Source organism: Panulirus ornatus, chromosome 58 (assembly GCF_036320965.1).
Source record: "Panulirus ornatus isolate Po-2019 chromosome 58, ASM3632096v1, whole genome shotgun sequence".
Lineage (NCBI taxonomy): Eukaryota > Metazoa > Arthropoda > Malacostraca > Decapoda > Palinuridae > Panulirus > Panulirus ornatus.
Genome location: NC_092281.1, coordinates 19,782,219 through 19,802,893, shown reverse-complemented (window position 1 = coordinate 19,802,893; position 20,675 = coordinate 19,782,219). Strand labels below are relative to the sequence as shown.

Below are 20,675 nucleotides of genomic sequence, written 5' to 3'. Positions count from 1 at the left end.
ATGATTACACATCTTGATTTTTTTTTATCATGTTACATAATATATATTCATAATAATGAACAAACTGCAAAGGGCACAAAAGAGATTTGAGTGTTGGATTTAAAGGAATGCTAAGCAGCCCTTGTTGCTGACTCATGAGCATCCATCAAAAACATTACACTATCATTTTATAATTTTTTTGTATGTTATTACATAAAACACACAAAGCCAGCATATTTTGCAACAGATCACATGAGATCATACTTAATTGCAGTTAGTTGTCTTTTCAAAACATTCACTGTTCATGAAAAATCCCACTTCCTCCTTCTTATAACCATCTTTATATGTGAACAAGGTTAATTTCAATCCATCACCCCATTTTAGTCAAATTTGTTTGTGTCTTTTTAACCTTTTCTCACTAATGCCTACTGTGTCTAAATTCTTTTTTGTAATTTTCCAAAAGAGGGAACAGAGAAGGGGCCCAGGTGAGGATATTCCCTCAAGGGCCCAGTCCTCTGTTCTCAACGCTACCTCGCTAATGCGGGAAATGGCGAATAGTATGAAAGAAGAAAAAGAAATAAAGATAATTAGTTATATCATTTGCTTACATTTCTGAAAGATTCCTTCATATTTGATTCACCCATATGTGTCTGAATATTTACATGTAGTCAGTTTCAGGAGTGCTGCATATATCTGAGGCCATGTGCATCTTTTGTAGGAATTGGTTTGGCAGAACTTAAATTCCAATCCAGCTGGCTGGCAAAAGGGCAAAAATTTCTAATTCCTTATGTGATATTGAATTGAAATTAGAATTCATTCTGGTTTTTTGAGTTATTCATTGATGAATAAATGAATGCAAATCATTTTTCATTTCTTACTATCTTTTATTCTTCAGATATGTGTGGAGTGGGCTATTGGTCTTAGTTGGAATATATCTCAACATCTTTGGGAAGAAAAGCAAAGGGTCCACTCCCTTCTTGGTATCTATGCAGCAGATGTATATGAAGGTTCAACAGTACTTTGCTCCAAAGATAAGCATTATGAGTGAAGGTGATAGTGTCATGTTCAATGTGTGAATTATTTAAAACTTTTAGGATTTTTCGGAGTACCAAAAAGTCAACAGTTGAGTTGATATTGACAGCAAGACAAGTCAAAGACATATATGATATTGCTCATACTTAATATTCGTACTTTGTTGCAAGTTGTGATTCAACATTTAGTATTAGGCAGGGTTTAGACTACTGAACTTTTTGTTTGAACAGGGATCTGTAGAACAAGACTGACATTCCTATTTAATCTTAGTTTGCATCGAATGTAGATTTAAAACAATGGCATTATACTTCAGTAATTCAAATCATGGCTTGAATAAGATTATGGAAGATGTCCATAATCTTGAGAAACATTATCAGAATTTAAGTTCATGCTTTTTTCTAATTTGAGAACAATTCTCGATCATATTTGATTGCACAGTGATACTGTCAGTTGTGTTTACTAAGGGGAAATAAGCTCTTCATTCACCAGATATCTAACATTTTCAAGTTTTTATACAAGTACAGTCATGAGATTTTATCTTTAGTGTAACGAACTACTTAAACTTGTAACAGACAGATTTTTGGTCTGAATGTTCTGTAATTGGATATCAAGGGAGAATGGTAGAGATTATTAAAGTGAACATGTAAATATGACTATAAATGATCAGTGGATTATTTATAAGTTACTATTCTTTTATTGACTCAAGTTTTTAGTTATTTTTTCTACAATGTGTAGCTAGTCTTATGTGTTTGATCTTTTTACTGTGGAATTTTTAGTGATTACTCATACCGCACTTGAACTTTGTCCTGGAATTTTTGATGACTGTTAATACCACACTTTAAATTTGTCAGAATATGTTTTAGAATCATAATTCTAAAGCATATCATATGTTTGTTTTGTGTTGGGAATATTGAAAATATCATTGAACATTTAGTGGCCTAAGGTTCCAGATATGATGGTATTGAAAAATGAGTTAGGTAAGGCTATAGGAAATGTTTTATACATATCATTGCATTGTGCAGTTGATTGTGATTTAAAAAATGCTCCCTCTCTTGTGTCTATGAAGGGATTAAAAGGGAATTGTCATATACAAAATGTTATCCAAAAATCATAGTTTTTCTATATATCATTGTTATTTCTAAAGCTGTTATCATATTTTGGTATCAAAATACCTGTTGATAGTTAGCAACAATTAGTCCTTATGAAACATCATTATGTTTATGGTTTACAAATGAAATAGATACAGACATCATAATGCATAATGGCCATAGTATAGTGATAGTGAGGTGATTGATATTCATTCTCAAAAAAAAAAAAAAGAATTATGTTTAGATATCCAGATATTTGTTTAAACACTAATCATTTTATATAAAGATACATAAAGAAAATTTTGGGGGGAGGGAGGAAGGATGATGGCAGTACAGGAGCTTTTGGAGATGCAGTAACATGAACTTATATGTTTTCAATTATATTATTAGTGATGGACTGATGCCCTTGAAAAACTGTGACTTGCCTTAAACAGGGGAGGTCTGTTGGACATGGTGTGCACACTCCAGATTTGACCTGTTTATTAGCAACTGCCTGATATTCCATCATAAAGCAGTGTCTGGTTAGAAGCTACCAGACCAACCTTCTTGCTAGCTTTGCACTTGGAAACCTTGTCCAACCATTCCTCTCCAAAATTTGTGTATGGTAGCTTCGGTTATACAGATTGTAATCAGAATAAGATGACGGTCCTGTTCTAGTGGTAAGTGTTCATTTGCAAGGTGCAGCATTAGGGAAATAACATTACTTATGTGAAGATCGCAGAAATTGCCTAAAGCGTGACTGTAATGTGAAAAGTCTAGTAGCAAATCTTTTGAAATGAACTTATTGAAATAGTTTCTGAAAATAGATTTGCCGTCTTCTTTTTCAGCCTGTTATATTATTCATAAAAGATACAGCGTACATTTTCACTGAATGTAAATCATTTGGATTTTATTTCAGATTTGTTAATTTGTTAGTGTCAGCTTAAGATGAAGCAAGTCATCATTGCCAGCTCATTGTTGTTTTGGACATCCATGAACTGGGTCTTGACATGGACTGGTTAAATGATATGATGTATGTATTAAGATATGATGTCAGTCCATGCTGTTTATGCGAATCGTTTACTTCTTTAGTGGGCATTTCTGAGTAGCATTGTAGGCTCAGCTTTTTGTATTGTATTGTGTAGTTGTGACAGTAACAGATTTTTCCGCTGTTGCAGTTAATCACCATACTTCCTTTAGCTATATTAAGCCTCACTTTTACAAGTGATCATCTTGAACTGATTCTTAAAAGTGTAGGCCAAGTTGTGTGGTAAAAGATGGCCGCAGTTATGAATGTGGCGCTAACTTCAGAATAAGAGATATACTGTTGGCAGGTTATTAGTGTGTATTTCTTGCAGTGTAGTTGCTGCTGACTTTGAAATGCAGAAGATTGTTCTAATAGTTTCTTCACTCCAGAGTCAGAATTTCATCCTGGTTGTCCATGATTCAGTTTAGTTTTCAGTCACTTTAATTTCATTTTTGTTTTTTATCATTTTCATTTCTAATTCTGCTCCCATTTCCCTGAAGTGGATCATATGAATCGAACAGATTTCTAATTCTGACGTGCAATAAACTTGGTATTTTGTAAATTAGAATTTACAATAAATATTTTATTTTTTGCAAAGTATATAGGAAACATCTGGGGTTTGTGAGATTCCTTTCACTGTCTGCAAATCACATGTAACTGAAAAATGCAAATTAAGGTAAGGTTGTTTAAAGTGTCAACAAATGGTGCATATAAAACCAAGAAGATTCTATTAGTCAAAACACAACTTTGAAGTATCTGTGTGAGAAATACAGAAAGAGAAGTATTTGTATGTGGCATTCATGGCTCTGGAGAAAGTGTATGATATGGTTAATAGAGGTACTATTTGGAAGTTGCTACAGATATATGGTGTGGGAGGAAAGCTACTTAAAGCTGTGAGGAGTTTCTGTCAAGGGAGTAAGGCATGTGTGCAAGTGGGAAGAGAGGAAGGTGAGTGATTCCAGGTGGAAGTGAGACTGTAACAAGGGTGTGTAATGTCATCATGGCTTTTTATCTGTTTATGGCTGAGGAGGTGAAGGATATAAATGCAAGGGTCTTGGAAGGGAGGATAGGGTCTGCAATTTGTTGGAGGTGTTGTGGCAGCCTGGGAGGCAAGTCAGTTGCTGTTTACAGATGACATGGGTTTTGGTGGCAGACTCGAGTGAGAAATTGTAAAGGCTGGTATCTGAGCTTAGGAGAGTATGTGAGAGTTTGTGTGAATAAAGATAAGGTTATTAAGTTTAGCAGGGGAGAAAGACAGCAGTTAAGTAGCCATACTGGTATGTTCTTTACTGCAGAAATCAAAGTCTGAGCACTTGCATTTTGTATTAGATCAGTTATATTTCCTTTGTGTTTATCAGTACATTGTCCTGAATATGCAGCTCTTCTGCCATTAGGCCCCTTCCTTTAAGTGTCATTCCCCAGAAGGTTATTATAGTTTTATATATGTTTAGGTGCAGTTTGGAGGACAAGTTGTAATCGAGGAATGTATTATTGTTAGATTGTTTAGGGTACAGCAATAATATAAGGTATTTTGCATTGAAAGATAATGAGATATGTAACTTAATAACAACAGCATTCCCAAAATGTATCAGGGCTTTATTTAGTTGAGTTTACAGTTGCTGATAGAGATTTCTGTTAAACTTCTTATCCTTACTAAACTAAATAGCATGCATGCTGAAAACTTTGACACAGAGTATTTCATTTGTACTGTAGACATTAAACATACAAGATGAATCAGCTAAGGAGCCTGTTTTCTTTTGCAAGGCTTCTTAATTTGCTGATTGAAAATAAAAGAATTACGAATATAAATGAACTGTAAAAAAATATGTGTGGTATGCAGTAACAATAAGTGAAAATAGATTGAAACTTTATATTTTTGAAGTTCTATTTCTAGAATTACTCTGTTCTTTCCAGTTACTGTAATAGCAAAGGAGGCCAGTACATTCAGTCACTTATGTTATATGTTTCTTTATGTTCATAATTACACACTCTGCTTTGGCTGGAGTGTGTAATTACCTGTATATACTGTATAGAGATGGAGTTATACCCTCATGGGGCTTCATCTGTTATTCATTCTCTTCTGTTATACAATTTTGTATATTTCTGTATGCTGTCCATATTAACCAAGATTTCATTTACTTATTCATAATAACATTCAATTTAACTTAAATTTTTATTTATTCTTACATTTTATATGTGTGTACATACTTTTAGGAGTGAAAAACATGGTACATATATACAAAATTAAGAGATGGAGCAATTCATGTGTAAAACATATATTAATCACATATGACAAAACCAGCAGTGTATTATCTGTATCTGCCAGTTACCTTTTCTATGTATATTTGCAATATGCAGTTGGGCAAAACAGTGCAAAAACACATCAAACAGGCCATCAGTGTGTCTTAAGTTACATTTCAGCTTGCCTTAACCAAATGCTTGTGATGTGAAGGTAATGTTATCATTATGATTTGAATTATCATTGCCACATTAAGTTAAATGATGTATGATCACATGATATTCTTTGTTATTGTTCAAACATAACTCCTTGCAGTTTCACATTCCACTATATTATTTTTATACTATTAGCCAGTTTCAGTTCAAAATCCACTAATAATAGTAGAGCATACAGCGGAGTTCATGAAGTTTTACCATCTATACAAGCAACTTTTTTTATGTTAGCTTGTCTTGGTCATCACATCATAGCTTCTGCTGTATACTTATATTCTTTTTATCTCTTCTACCAGGAAGATATAGGCAAAGATGCACTAAATGATCATCAGAATTCCTGTTCAAGTCCCCTTGGACACTATTACCATTCTTTGATGGTAACCCCAATTTTCTAGAAGCTGAATTTATCTCATTACTGTTTTGTGCTTTAGCATGAATGCAGTGCAGCTTTACATGATTTTTATCTTAAACAATAACTTCTATAAATTATCTAAACAACTGTCCTATGCTATGAAATCTTGATGTATATTGTGTATCATCTTTTGAATCACATCACTTGATTTCTTTCTTCTGACTCATATCTTTTATTTATTTAGCATTCTTAGAATATTGTATAAGTAAGGTACTATAATCCTTTATTGAAAACAACTGCTAGAATGGGTTTTATTTTTCATTTTCATCTTATTTGTATATTTTGTTTAATTATTTTCACATACTTTTTCTTTTAGGAGGAGGAATTGAAAAGAATAACTCTGCTGGACATAGTTCTTTGATATCTGTATCTTCATAAATTCTTAGTAATAAATTTCTAGTTTTTTGAAGAGAAACTTAAGAATGTTTTTAATTTCATAGATTATAGTACTCTCTCCAGAATATTAGTTTCATGGTAAAACAGTGGCAATATACATTGTAACATTCAGGTTATTGTCTAAGAGTCTTAGAATGTTCCATTTCGGAATTTTTTTTATATTTTAACCGATGTGTATTGGAATGTGATTACAATTTTCTAACCATCTGAAAGACAACCAAGTCCTCTTTTCTGCATACGTTTTTAGATACGTCATGTAATAGACTTGAGCAAAAACAGTTTTTGTTTAACAGAAAATAACTAATATGCAAAACTTTGAATTAGATAGTAACTACTGTGTGGGGGAAGAACTGTATTTTGTCATTTTTCATAGTGTATGTTAACCTGGTTGCTGCAGTTTTGGACATATCATAATGCTAGGTAACGTTTTGCAAGAAAACTTACAATACAGGATAATCAGAAACATATCCAAGATTATTTCCACCTTACTTACTGTTTGGCACACAGTGATTTGTTAATATAAAGCACCAAAACTGAATACAGTACAAATGTACATGGTATTGTTTAGGGTACATGTAATTGATTTTGGTTTTATGTGTATGATGTTAGTATCATGGCCTTTATATAAGCACTTCATATAACTAATATCATTGTCATTATTTTTGTTATAAGTTGTTTTACAGAATCAAACATTTATATTTTGTGATATGTGTACAAACCAGTGATGTAATATACTAAGTTGATGATTATGAAACACATATGGCATGGACCATTGTTTTGTAGTCTAAGTGCTTTTTGGATGAAAGATATTGGTGATATATGTAGATTTATGAAGGCCAGTGTAATGAATGTGAGTTTGTGTTGAGGATTTTGATGTGAATTCTATGGATTCATATTGCTTTGTTAAATATCTGGTTACTTATGTACAAATTCATTTTGTTGATGTATTTTGTTGTTCAGTTTAAATGTGGTCGAGTTTATTTTTGTAGATATTCTTTAGTGTTTACAGTGAGGATATAGGAAATCCTTAACTTTTTTGAATGATTTTAGATAATTATAGATTTGCATTCCTTATTCTTCTGCTTTCATTACTAATGATAAGGAATTGATACATGAATAGAAGTTTATACTGTGCTGTATACTGTAGCATATAGACCTTACTCTATTTTAGTACAGAAAAAAAATAAGCATATTAGACTCAAACTGGGGAAATAGTGTAAATTGAAATGAAAAAATATGTGATGATATTGTCATTAATTCTGTTCTTTAATTCAGTGATTGAGGTACTTAAAAAATTATGTAATATGTTATTCCTTTACTTTGTATCTGATAAAACTGATACTAATTTTACTTCAATTAGGTATAGACTACAAAGCTTTGGCAAGTAAGGCACTTGAAATTTGATAATGATAAAACAAATACTTATCCCCGTTCAAATAAGAGATAGATTGCAAAGATTTAGCAAACGAGGCACTTTGTAGTGCCCTTCATGGCAATGATTTACCCTCTTGTTATAAGTGATGTGGCAAATAATTCTAAATAATCAATGATTAGTCTCATGCTGCTGGTATACTGCTTCTGAGATTATTCTTTCATCGTTAATAATTTTCCATTGATAGTGTATTAGAAGGTCAGGTTGATATTTATAAATTTAGTGGAAGAAAGTGTCTCTTTTAGGATTCAGCATTTCACTTACAAGGTTATGCAAGGAATTTGTATGTTAGCAAGAATGAGTAAGTCAATACTGGTGAGGATTGTAACAAAATTAGTCATAGTGCTAACAAGGGGAAAGTTTTCCGGTTGGTATGATTTTTTGTTAGGAGCATGTCATTTCCTCCTAGTTTGGACACTTACTTGCCAAATCCTTCCAAGGACATATGAACCTGCCTAATTATGGGAAAGAGAATATAGGGTGAAAGAAAATAATAAAAGTGGCAGGTCATAAATGTTTTCCCCAAGTCATGTCTCTTGTATAAAGTAATTCAAAGTTGGTGATAGTTACTTGGGCACTGATTTCTTATCACTGTATAGCCATTTTATTCTCATGATTTTGGTAGCATCTGTATCTCTGGTGACACTACAAAGTTAGTTATGAGTACTTGTCAGCTATGGTATTACATGCTGAAAACCAGCATATTGCTTTATATTTATAAATGTAATGGACCAGGGCAAGAGACAAGTTCATCTTGTTGTTGATTCACACACACCTTGCTCAAAAAATGAAATGCACTTTATATACTTCAGTACCTTGGGATTGGATACAAAGGTTTATTTTGAATATCTTCCCACACATTTGTGTATCAGAATGTATGTACCTAGGCTTTTCATAATGTTCAGCTGTGGATGAAATAGTGACCAGTAGAGCATTAGTATTCAAAGTATCCCACAAACTAATACTGTAGGGAACTGTTTACAAGTATATAAACTTTAAAGATAGATTGTGGAACTAAATTATGATTATAATGAATGAATATCCATACAGATTTCCTAAAAAAATGCTGGACATAGATTCTAAAGCTCAAGAAGTGTGCTTGGTGATAAGAATTCTTATAATATTAAATGGAGAATATCACTATTTAACTGTTTACATTCTCCTAAACTTAATAGTCTGTAATTTCTACATTTTCAGGTTGGATTGAAGGTATAAAGCAAACACGTACAACCCAAACTGGAAGAGTTTTATTTCAGAACAACAAAATTGAACTTCTTTCAAGTAAAGTTGGCAGATATCTAGTGTATGAAGGAGATGACTGGGGAGTCATAAATAACAACTTACCATACATTCATGGCAATCATAAGTGAATGAGTGTTTCGATTAGTATAAGAGAACTTTGAGGATATGGAGTAGAGATAAAAGTGAAGGTAAGGAAAGAAAGTTTTTCGTGTATAATTCACTTTGTGGAATGCACTAATACAGTTGATTATGCATCAGCATTGTAATATATAGTGAACAGGAGCACTCAAACATTTCTCATTTTTTGGAAAAGATTCTTACTATGTCTTTTGCAGGACTATTGTACATAGATACATGTATGTGGTTGAACAATGACCATCTTGAAATACAAAAGAGAAATGCAGGGCAGTAGAAATAATGAGAAATAGAATATTTCATGTGAAGAAATTAAAAATTTTGAATGGGTAAATGGTGGATGCGAAGCCTAGCAAGAAAATTTGAAATACTCTTTTGGATAAAATTGAATGTGACAATCGAATAGTGATTGAGTGCTAAGAGTTTTGGATTTCGTGAGTAACTATGAAAATATTTAAAGAATATTGTTTAAGCTTTATATAAATTGGGCATGGTATAAATTGTGTTACTAGAAATTACTTTGATGGTATTTAATATGTTAGGTAAAGGATTGTACTTATTTCATTACTGCTAAAGGTGAAAGAGACATGAGACTGTCACTCCCAGAAGTTAGGTAGACATTCTTTGAGTGTGGCTCTATCACCTTCCCAAACACGCAATGGAAAGCCCAGTACTGTGTTTAACCAAGGGCAAGACATGAAAAAGTGACTATGTACTTTACTTGCTTCAGTATTTTTGGAAATGGCAACATACATAAAGTTTGTTATCAGCAAGAATCCTACAAACCTTTTTTCTGAAGTTCAGACAAAAGAAAATTTTAAGTATCCATAAAAAGCATTGCATCTATTGCGCACTCATATCTATGCTGTACGTGGTTTCCCAAAAGAAACTGCAAAATCCAGATATAAAGTCGCAAAAGTTAGACAAGTGCTTAATGAGGAATGTCGACAGCAATAACGTGTAAAAGATTGTTTTCAAAAACTGCTGAATGCTAGGCACTAAAGACTATGGGATAGCCTGATCCAGAACCTTAAAAGTACCCCCAACGTAGCCTGAGGAATGATTTTATCAGAAGTTTATCAGTGGTAAGGAAGCCTATAGAATTTATATTCACCTGTGAAATAGATTGTTTGATAAGTTTTAGAAGCCTTTCAATTTTTTAAGCCCAAAATTCAAAGGTGAACCAAAATTTTTTATCACAGTCTGATATACATCTAATGTTATTGAATAAGAGCATAGATAGTATATAGCCTATATAGTTAACTAAGAATGGGATTTTACGTATCAATTATAGTTTACCCACATATTGCTAACATTATCCTCAATCAATAACCAAGAATTCTATAATTGTGATAAGACTGGCATGTGACAGTTTCCAGTTGTAGGTTAATGGGAAACCAATTCAGTGCAACAGTGATACAACATTCACTGTTCTAAGAGTTGGAAGTATGTTGCGACAGCCAACGAGTGGGAGATGTGAGCCAAAGAAGCCAACCATACCAAACTTCTATTTGTAATATGGAGTGTTTAGTGTACCAACATTATCAGAAACTGGTAAACTTAATAAAACAAATATAGTTTCTGACACAGAAACATTATTTAAACTTGCCTAGCATCAGTCAGAGGGTTTCATAAACAACTCTTTTTTTCCATACATCATTACAGTTTCCAGCGACAGCACCAGGAACAGACAAAGAAAGGCTATATTTCCTCACATCCATTCTCTAGCTGTCGTGTGCAATACACCAAAATCAAAACTCATATATATAAGTAATATTTTAGCTTAACAGTCCCATGGCTATCAGAGCAATAGTTTCAAGGTAACCTGTTAAAACAATTGTTGTGTGAGGGTATGGAAAGAGGAGTGTTATGGATGGGAATGAATGAAAATTATCTGGAAAGAGGGAAAGAAGGAAATACAATTGTGCTATCACTGAGGTTATGGGAGGGTGAAAGGAAAGATTGGAATTGTGAAGTATGCATAGGTATGTTTATATACATCTGTGAACATGAAGACTGTACATGGTAAGGATCAAACAAAACATTTCTGGAGAAATTTGAATGACTGTATAAATGGGTATAAGAAAGAGAAAAGTTGTAATGGATGATATGGATGCAAAGATGGGATGTGATGAAATTGACAAGATAGTTGGTAAATGGAGAGTGCCTGGAGTAGATGAGGATGGAAGATATCGTGTGGATGTTTGTGCTTAAAGGGATTATAATGGAAGAGAAGAAAAGGGTCTGATTGATTGTGTGGCTGGATGCTTGAATTGTGAGAGTATTCTTTGGAAATTCTGACCATTCTGAATTTCTTCTGGAGGTGAGGATCAAGAGAAGTGGAGGTATAGTGTAAGGAAGAATGGTGAAATACAAGTGTTGGCAAATTAGAAGATGAATTAGAAAGAATGTAGGGTGGAGTATGAAAGAAGGGGGACAGAAAATTTAGATAAAAGTGCAGTAAATTTAGGGATACAGTCATTATTGAATGAATTTTATAATTGTTTTAAGAAAGACTGTTAAAACTTGAAGAATTGGTGTTTGGGTACAAGGTTATGAGATATGATAATAAAAAGGGAAATGCATGATAGTTAGATGATTAGAAATTCTATGGAAAAGAAAATGGCATATGGTAGATTGCTTGAAAGAAATGTACTAGTGGAAGTTCAGCAAAAAAAAAAAAGAAAAGGAAGGGAGAATATAAGGTGTGAAAGTGGAATGTAAAGAAGCTAACAGAGGAAAGCAAAAAAAAAAGAGTAGATGAAGATTTTGGAAAAAAGTTGGGTGAAAAGTTTAGGAAAAAATAAGACATTATACTGAAAGGAGAAGGAAAAGGAAAGAGGTGGATGTAAGAGTGGAAATGTAAATGTGAGAAGTAAGGAAGGGGAGTTGCTGAATCAAAAGGAGCAAATGAAAGGATAATGGAAAGAGTACGGAGAACAGATGAATGTAGGAGAAGAGGCAGCAGTTGTTATATGTATGGGTATAGAGGATGGAAAGAAAAGGATGCAAGTGCAGGGGCCTTTACTAAGAAGAGAGGTAAAAAGAGTGATAATTAAGTTGAAGGTAGGAAAGGGATTGGAGTAGTTGGGATTTATGACTAAAATGTTGAAGTAATGGAGGAAATATTGTGATAGAGTGGATGCACTGATATCTGATTTAGCATGGAAGTAGAAAGTAGTGATTTAGGATCAGGTAAAAGCTATTATTGTTTCTTCATCGTAAGGAAAACGTATTAAGGATGAATGTAGCAATTATAGAGGGATAAATCTGGTAAGAGTACGAGGAAAGATGTATGCAAATGTTGATTGACATAGTGATGAAGATGAAAATGTATTAAGGATGAATGTAGCAATTATAGAGGGATAAATCTGGTAAGAGTACTAGGAAAGGTGTATGCAAATGTTGATTGACATAGTGATGAAAATGACTAAATGCAGAATAAGTTAGGAGCAAGGGGTTTTTGGAAAGGTAGAGGATGTGCAGATCAGATTTTTGTGGTGAGAACAATTGTGGAAAGATATCTAGTGAAACATGAGTAGGTTAATGCAGCTTTTATGGATTTGATGAAAGTGTATGAGAGTAAAGTAGAATGCTTTGTGGATGTTTTAAAAATACATGTGGCTGGGGGACTACTACTGTATGATGTGAAAGCCTTCTATGGTGGAGCAAATGCATGTTTAAGAGCAGATGGAAAGTTGAGCAAAAGTTTTGGAATACATTTAGTTGTGAGGTAGGGCGGTGTAATATCACCATGGCTTTCTAACAAGTTTATTGATGGCGTTATAAGAGAAACAAAAGCAAAATTAAGGAAAGGGGGTGCAGAAATAGAGTGATGGCGAGGTATGGTGGCTAGTGATGGCCTGTTTGTGGATAATGCTGTGTTATTTGCTGAGAGTGAAGAGGAGTTGCAGAAGGTTATAAGTGTGTTTTATGATGTGTGTAAGCATAAGCAATTAAAGGTAAGTGTGAGTAAAAATAAAGTAATGGTGTTTGAGAGGAAACATTTACAGTATAGATTTTGCAAAGCCCTATGGAGTGACAGAAGAAAGTGTGAACTAAACTGTGCTATAGATATAGGGGAGCTCTCTTGGTTGAGTTTAGTGATATGGAAGGAGCGATAAGGGAAAGAGTAGTGCTGGACAGAAAAGTCACTGGATCCCTTAATAGAATAATGAAGGGTACAAGTGTAAGTTTTGAAGTGAAGAAAGAATTTAGGTACAGCATAGTCCTCCTAACCCTAAGCAGTCGAAGCATAGACATGAGTCTTGGAGGTCAAGAATCAAGGCTGTGGAATTAAGCTATTTGATGGAGCACGTGATATGAGTGAATGGAATATTAGGAAAGAAATGATGAACGTTTATGAGAGATGTGTTATGGAAGGGAATGGATTGTGTAAATGAAGCATGATACTTTCCGAGGTGGCTTGGGCATGTTGAAAGAGTACAAGGTGGGCATTTTACAAGGAGAGTGTATGATGCCAGTACAGGGGATGGTGTTATAGGAAGACCACTTGGGACATGTGGAAGTAGTGAAAGAGTACTGGAGGGAGAAAATGGCGTCAGAATGCCTGGAATGATGTATGTGAGGGAGGTAGGTAAGGGCAGGGATAAAATACTTTTGCTACGGTAAACCCCTTGATGGGAGTACCAGGTGGGAACGAGCGTCAGAAATATCAGTAGATAGATAGATTGCTAAGGAGGATGACAGTTTCAAGTAATGTAATGAATCTCGCATATTTCGCATGCCCTGTTAATGTGGTTTACATCAATTAGAGCCGTTCGAAAAACCAGTACGGTAGAGTTATAAGGGTCCGGAGCATGATTTTTAAGGAAAAGGGATCATCACTCATATGAAAAACAAAAAAATCAACATACGATTTGTATAGGAGGAAACAGAATATTCCTAGTATCAGTTGAGTCAATATGGTTTAACTCGTATCCATCCATGTGATCATGGCTGCATATATATATATATATATATATATATATATATATATATATATATATATATATATATATATATATATATATATATATTGATTAATGAATTTATTGAGACAAATTTCATATATTTGAGCGCAGTTGGCAAACCGGGCCGCACGTGTGACAAGACGTAAACAAACAGAGGCTGAAGTCAGGTGTATTTGGTGGACATACCTATCTTTGTCCCTCTCATTATATAAGAGTTCCATCTTTCTTCTCCCGTAGTTATAATAACTTAGGAGCAGTCATGTTCCGTATGACAGCTCCTCGTATAGACCCGGCCGAGGAGAGGAGACGGGCTCAGGAGGAAGAACGAATGGCAAAGATGATCGTGTACTCCAACATTTGTAACTTCATAGTCACCATTGGTCTCATCCGTGCAGGTAGTTGCGTAATAATATAGCATGAATTCCTCCCAACAGCTCATACCTCTTAAGGTAATTATTTTCATTCGGGATTGGAAAAAGTAAGTTAGCAATAGCCTCTCTATACCAACGGGGGCTGAAGTGCTACTACCACTTGAGAGGACAGACTGGTTTAATTTAATTATCGATGCAGTTAGAGTATACTTTTACATATAAAGTTTACCTAGATACTTTTTTTTATTAAGCTGCTTTAACTATTAAGGGCTTTCCTAAACATTAAAAACCACTAAAATCCAAGAGGTTTGCAATAGATTCAATGAAATACTACTGTAATGATGTGGAACAAGGATATTTATTTTTGAGGCATTAGAAGGATGTAGGGTTTATGCTGAAATATAATAATGGTTAAGTAGCAAATAGTTTAGGGGCACCAATGAAATAACTTGTGGAAAATGAACAAATCATATTACTGTCTCCCTTACACTTTGTAGATCTGAGGAGCAGATGTATTTTGGCAAGTTATCAGTTGACACATGCACTTGTTACAACTTCGGTTTTAGCAAAGGTGGTACCGAAGGATTCCTTTAAGTTGTAAAGTAAGGGATTATAGGTTTTCACATAGTGGGCAGGGCTTTGAAATAGAGGGGAAAGTATTGGATAAAAGCATTTTATATTAATATTTGAGAATCTAAAGAATCCATTGGTACCCCTCTCATTATGTTTGTGAAGCACAAACAGGAGGGCTGCCTATGGAACCTTGATATTTTCTAATATTGGTGCTTGTCGGATTTTGTAGAACTGAATTCAGTTTGTAAGTTGATATAGAAACTGATTGAAGCAAAGCAAGATTTGCCTGTAGGGTCTAGAAATGTCTAATTTTCTGTGTTATAGGTGCATGTACATTGGATGGGTTCAGATTTAAATAAAGATATAGGGAAGAAATTAATGTTTATGAGATCAGTTACACAAGGTCAGACTCCCATATCTCTAAAGACACGAGTTCACTGTTTACCTCCCAAACCAAATGAAAGTCGTGTGATATCAAGATTGATTTTAAGAAGGAAAAAACTCCCGTGCTTAAATCATGCTTTAATAATGGAAACAGTGTTTCCATAAGAGTATAACACAGATCCTAATCCTAGATAATGGGTATCCACTGATGGATAAATTACCTGTATTTCTGCTCTATTTGTGTCAAGGTTAACTACAGTACTCAGATAGTGAGCAGGTATTTGAATTAGATGGAAATGGTGGGGTAAAGACACTTTATACCACATGTTGAGAGTGTAAAGGATTAATGGGTAGCTGTTAACTACAATAGCAAGAATGCCTTTGGCATCTTACAGTCATTTTGTATGTCCTCGCTTTTAGTGTGAGGACACTCCAAAATGACTATCTTGCAGACAGCCAAAGGTAAAGATCAACCTTGAACTTGTTCAGTGTGTAAGGCATTATAAGATCCAAATGATCTTTACATGTTGGACTATTGAAATTAATGTAGGTGCAGAAGTAAATTATGTAAGTTTAATGCAGTATTGTTTAGTATGATATAGCTGTAGGTTTGTCTAGTCACAGCTGCGACACTTGTGTTATGTGGTGGCCAGAAATACAAATAACTTTGCTAAAAGCTTAGATGATTACATTGTATTACTTATCTGAAATATCAATAATGCTAATCATTTACTCTAATATTTTGATACTAGCAAAAAATGAATAGTACTAAATCTCTGGTAAGAGCATCAACACTTCTGGATCCACCGCAAGTTCATAAAGAAGGAAATTGAAATATACATATATGATGTATAATAGTAGATTTGTCTAATCACAGCTGAATTAAAACTCATACAAATACACTGAAAGCTTATGAAGAAGGAATTTAATGTACATTTTATTTCCTCATATAATAAATCTGTATATGCTTCAAAGCCTTATATATCATGTCAGTTCTCACAGTATTAAAAAATACTTAGTAGAAGTCACTGTAAGTTTCTTTAATTCCTGTGTATAATAACTGTGTATTCAACTCCACATTTTCCTTTGGAAAGCTATTTTTCAGATAGTTAATTAAACAGCACAAAGTGTTTATGAAAGGAGAGATTTTAGGTATGTGGACAGAATGGCAGCAGATGATAGGATAAACTTTGTACATTGGAGTGAGTGTAAGCTTACTCAGAGCTTAAAATTTGATGTCTTCTCTTTCCAGCTCCCTATATTTTGGAACGGTTCTTCTGAAGACTGCAGTAGAAAACTGAGATTGCAGTTTACCAGTGGTGGATGTATGTATGTATGTATGTATATATATACTGGAGTCGACGTGCTGTCAGTGGACTGAACCAGGGTATATGAAGCAACCAGAGAAAACCCTTGAAAGGTCTGTGGGGCCTGGTTGTGGATAGGGGGATGTGGTTTCAATGCATTGCACATGACAGCTAGAGAATGGGTGTGAACAAATGCGGCCTTTCTTCATCTGTTCCTGGTACTACCTCATTAACATGGGAAATGGTGATCAAACATGAAAAATACATGTATATTTTTATATTTCATACTTGATCATCATTTCCTGCATTAGTGAGACAGCATATATATATATATATATATATATATATATATATATATATATATATATATATATATATTGGAAAGGATCAAAATTTTGCGTGTGATCAAGATATTCCTATGAGTCCACGGGGAAAATGAAACACGAAAAGTTCCCAAGTGCACTTTCGTGTAATAATCACATCATCAGGGGAGACACAAGAGAGGAATATAACAGTCAGTTGATATACATCGAAGAGACGAAGCTAGGACGCCATTTGGTAAACATGTGATTGTCCAAAATCACATTTTTACCAAATGGCATCCTAGCTTCGTCTCTTTGATGTATATCAACTGACTGTTATATTCCTCTTGTGTCTCCCCTGATGATGTGATTATTACACGAAAGTGCACTTGGGAACTTTTCGTGTTTCATTTTCCCCGTGGACTCATAGGAATATATATATATATATATATATATATATATATATATGGTGCATTGCAAACGTATAGAAATTTTAAAGAAAATGTAGAATTGTTATTTGAAGGAACAGTGTAATTTAAATCATTTCAGTAAAGATTGTGCTTAATACCTTTCTTATAATTATACCTCATGATCAAAATATAGATTTCTTTCTGTCGTATGTGGATTGGAATTAATGGTTATCTTTGTATTTGTAAGTCTGAAGGATAAATGTAAAAATGTTTGTGTAGCATAATGTGAATTCATAGTCAACATTGGAGGCCATATGATTCAGAAAATGTTGTTTAGAGATTAGTTTTCCTTTTTTCATGGTATGAAAAAAGTTTAAGCACAGCCAACAAAAAAAGTATTGCAACATATGCAGTTCAGTAATACATAAACGGTGGTGTTTTGATATGTGGTATTCTCTTAGGTGTCATCATGCACTGATATGCATGCTTTCATTTTTAGCAATGATGCTATGAAAATGGGAGACCTACTGCGTATAGTTGGCATGACCAAAGAACTTATACGAAATTACCACATGCTGCTATGTTCATGTGTTTTGTTCGTAAAATATACCTGATTATTTGATGTAAAAAGAATTGGAATATACCATTAAACTGAAATATGTAAAAGTGAAGGAATATTCAGAAAATCTAAAAGATTTTAAAAACAAACGTTTAACTTGAATCCTGCCACTCAGACCACTCCTTAACTATCCATCAACTCCCAAGTAGAAAGAAAAAGCTTACTCCAGCCTCACACTTCAAGAACCTCTACTCAAACATTCCCCCACCCCAACAGATACAACAGTGACAAAATACATACACGCTGAAATAGCCGGACAAGCACAAAGCAACCAACCTCCCAACTCAGTCTCTAACTTCATCCCATCCATCAGAAACCAAACTCCCCAGACAAACGAGTCACTCTCCCGCTTATTCTCTGGACATCATCCATCACCACAGCACTACAAACACCTCTTCAGTATATCCCAAGATCTTCTGTGCCCACAATGCAAATACCATAAAGAAGACACTGACCAATTCCTTCTCAGTTGCCCAGTACTTTCTATACATAGACACACTACACTTTATGACCTAGGGCCCCAACAGTGGACATGGCCAGCTTCCTAATTACTGTAGGACACAACAGGGTCTGGATGTAAGTAGAAAGTATGTATATATATTTTTTTAGTTAACTACGATGGCACACAACATTCTTATCCCCACACCACGATATATTCCTTCTACTTAAAAGAAATATTATGTAAGAACAAAAACTAAATGTTGATCGAGGCTTAACCTTCAGGAACAAAAGCTAAATGTTGATCAAGGCTTAACCTTCAGACAGGAGGTGGTATATCATATACCACTTCTTGGAGATTTAGTAAATTGGGATGAATGGAGTTTTTCATAATGGATGCATTTATATGATGCAGCTGGTGATTGAGTGAATGTTTTAATATTTCCTGCTTTATGATTGGCCAACTAATGTCAGGGCACTTCATCCTTAGTTATTGAGCTAATTTGTGAAGTTGTTTGATATCACCTGACTCCTATAATGCCAGATGTGAGCCCCAACTGTCGTCAAAGGTGAGTACTACCCTACTATGATTGTATATAGTGGTTGCGGATGGAATATGGCTGAAATTGTTGGTCAATGGGAGTGGAATTTGATGAACCCAACACCGTGTCAACCAGGTGAGGCACGACATGCTCAAAGGCATTTTTTTTTCACCCTCGGATTATTACAGTTGAGTGATAACACTCATAATACATTAGCGTGCTCCCTTAGAATAGTAGCATGTTGGTTTCCTAGGAAATTCAGCATACACAGAATTTGGTCAAGGGAGGTTGGGAAGTCAAATTATGAACTCGCTAATAAGCTCAAAACAAAATTATGTTAAAACACACTGTATCCAGAGAACTTAGTGAATCCTGATTTATTTGGATGTTGAAGTATGTCACTAACATTTGAAAAAAATGCAGGTCTAGAAAAGTGTATTAGAAGACCATGACCAAATCCTTGAAGAAATGATCTTTCGATATTTGATCACAAAAGAGTTAATAGCAATAATGGAAGGAGTTTTATTCGATGAAATAATTGAAATGCTTTTGTGGAGAGAAAATATCACTAGAATTCTGTAAATGAAAATCTTGGAAGGTGTTAAAACTTGAGGTTGTTTCATGGTCACTACTGTAAAATATAGAGACAGTTATATACAAACATACACATTTTTTCCCCTTTCTAGAATTTAAAAGGATTAGAATGATTGATAAGATAAATCTTTATTGTACACAGTTCTCTTTTACGGGTTCATCCCCCCCCCAAATCCCTTTAGATTTGCTTCTTCGGCCTAGGGACGAAGTCTGTTAAAGCCATTTTTAGAGATGCAGAACACTTTTTTTGAAGGAAAAAAATTTTAAATGAAATATTTTTGTCAGATGAATAGGTCTCATGGAACTGAAAATGCTAAAGAAACATTTAGAAGCAAATATTGCTGGATATGAACAACTAGTGCATTATGCACATTGACAGTCCAGTTCTTGCTTCCACAGTATTATTCAATTCAATAAGTAGTGTGAGTAAGTGTCCTGGGAAATATTTCTTTCAGTCCTCAGTATTGCATCTAGCTATCTGCCACCAGATATGATTATAGTATTAAACAGATGTAATTACACATGTAGATGTATTTATTCCTTGTGTTTTATACTAAGATTTCAGAGAAATGCATTTTTTACGTTATTTAGTGCATCACACTGAAAAGCTTGCTACACCTCTCCCGTAATTACTTTTAATGCCTTTGCCTTCGGTATGCTCTTTCACACCCTATTGCCCCTTTTGTAAATATCTTTTTCCCTTGAAGGTGTCAAAAAAAAAATATATATATATATATATATATATATATAGTAGTGAGTGGTGGGATGAAGAAGTAAGAGTATTAGTGAAAGAGAAGAGAGAGGCATTTGGAAGATTTTTGCAGGGAAAAAATGCAATTGAGTGGGAGATGTATAAAAGAAAGAGACAGGAGGTCAAGAGAAAGGTGCAAGAGGTGAAAAAAAGGGCAAATGAGAATTGGGGTGAGAGACTATCAGTAAATTTTAGGTAGAATAAAAAGATGTTCTGGAAGGAGGTAAATAGGGTGCGT

At 34.2% G+C, this 20,675-nt stretch overlaps 1 protein-coding gene across 6 annotated transcripts in view; it reads left to right on the top strand.

Annotated features, from left to right (window-relative positions):
• Nucleotides 1-17,650, top strand: part of Papst2 (PAPS transporter 2) — a 114,235-nt gene extending 96,585 nt beyond the window's left edge. For 4 of the 6 annotated variants that reach the window (XM_071695501.1, XM_071695500.1, XM_071695502.1 and 1 more), the window contains exons 8-10: nucleotides 875-1,029; nucleotides 8,994-9,226; nucleotides 16,727-17,650. In XM_071695501.1, the coding sequence (XP_071551602.1) occupies nucleotides 875-1,029; nucleotides 8,994-9,166 (328 nt within the window). In that variant the 3' untranslated portion in view covers nucleotides 9,167-9,226; nucleotides 16,727-17,650. The other 2 variants (XR_011716930.1, XM_071695504.1) reach the window with 2 other exon arrangements.
• The last annotated feature ends 3,025 nt before the right edge of the window (nucleotides 17,651-20,675 follow it).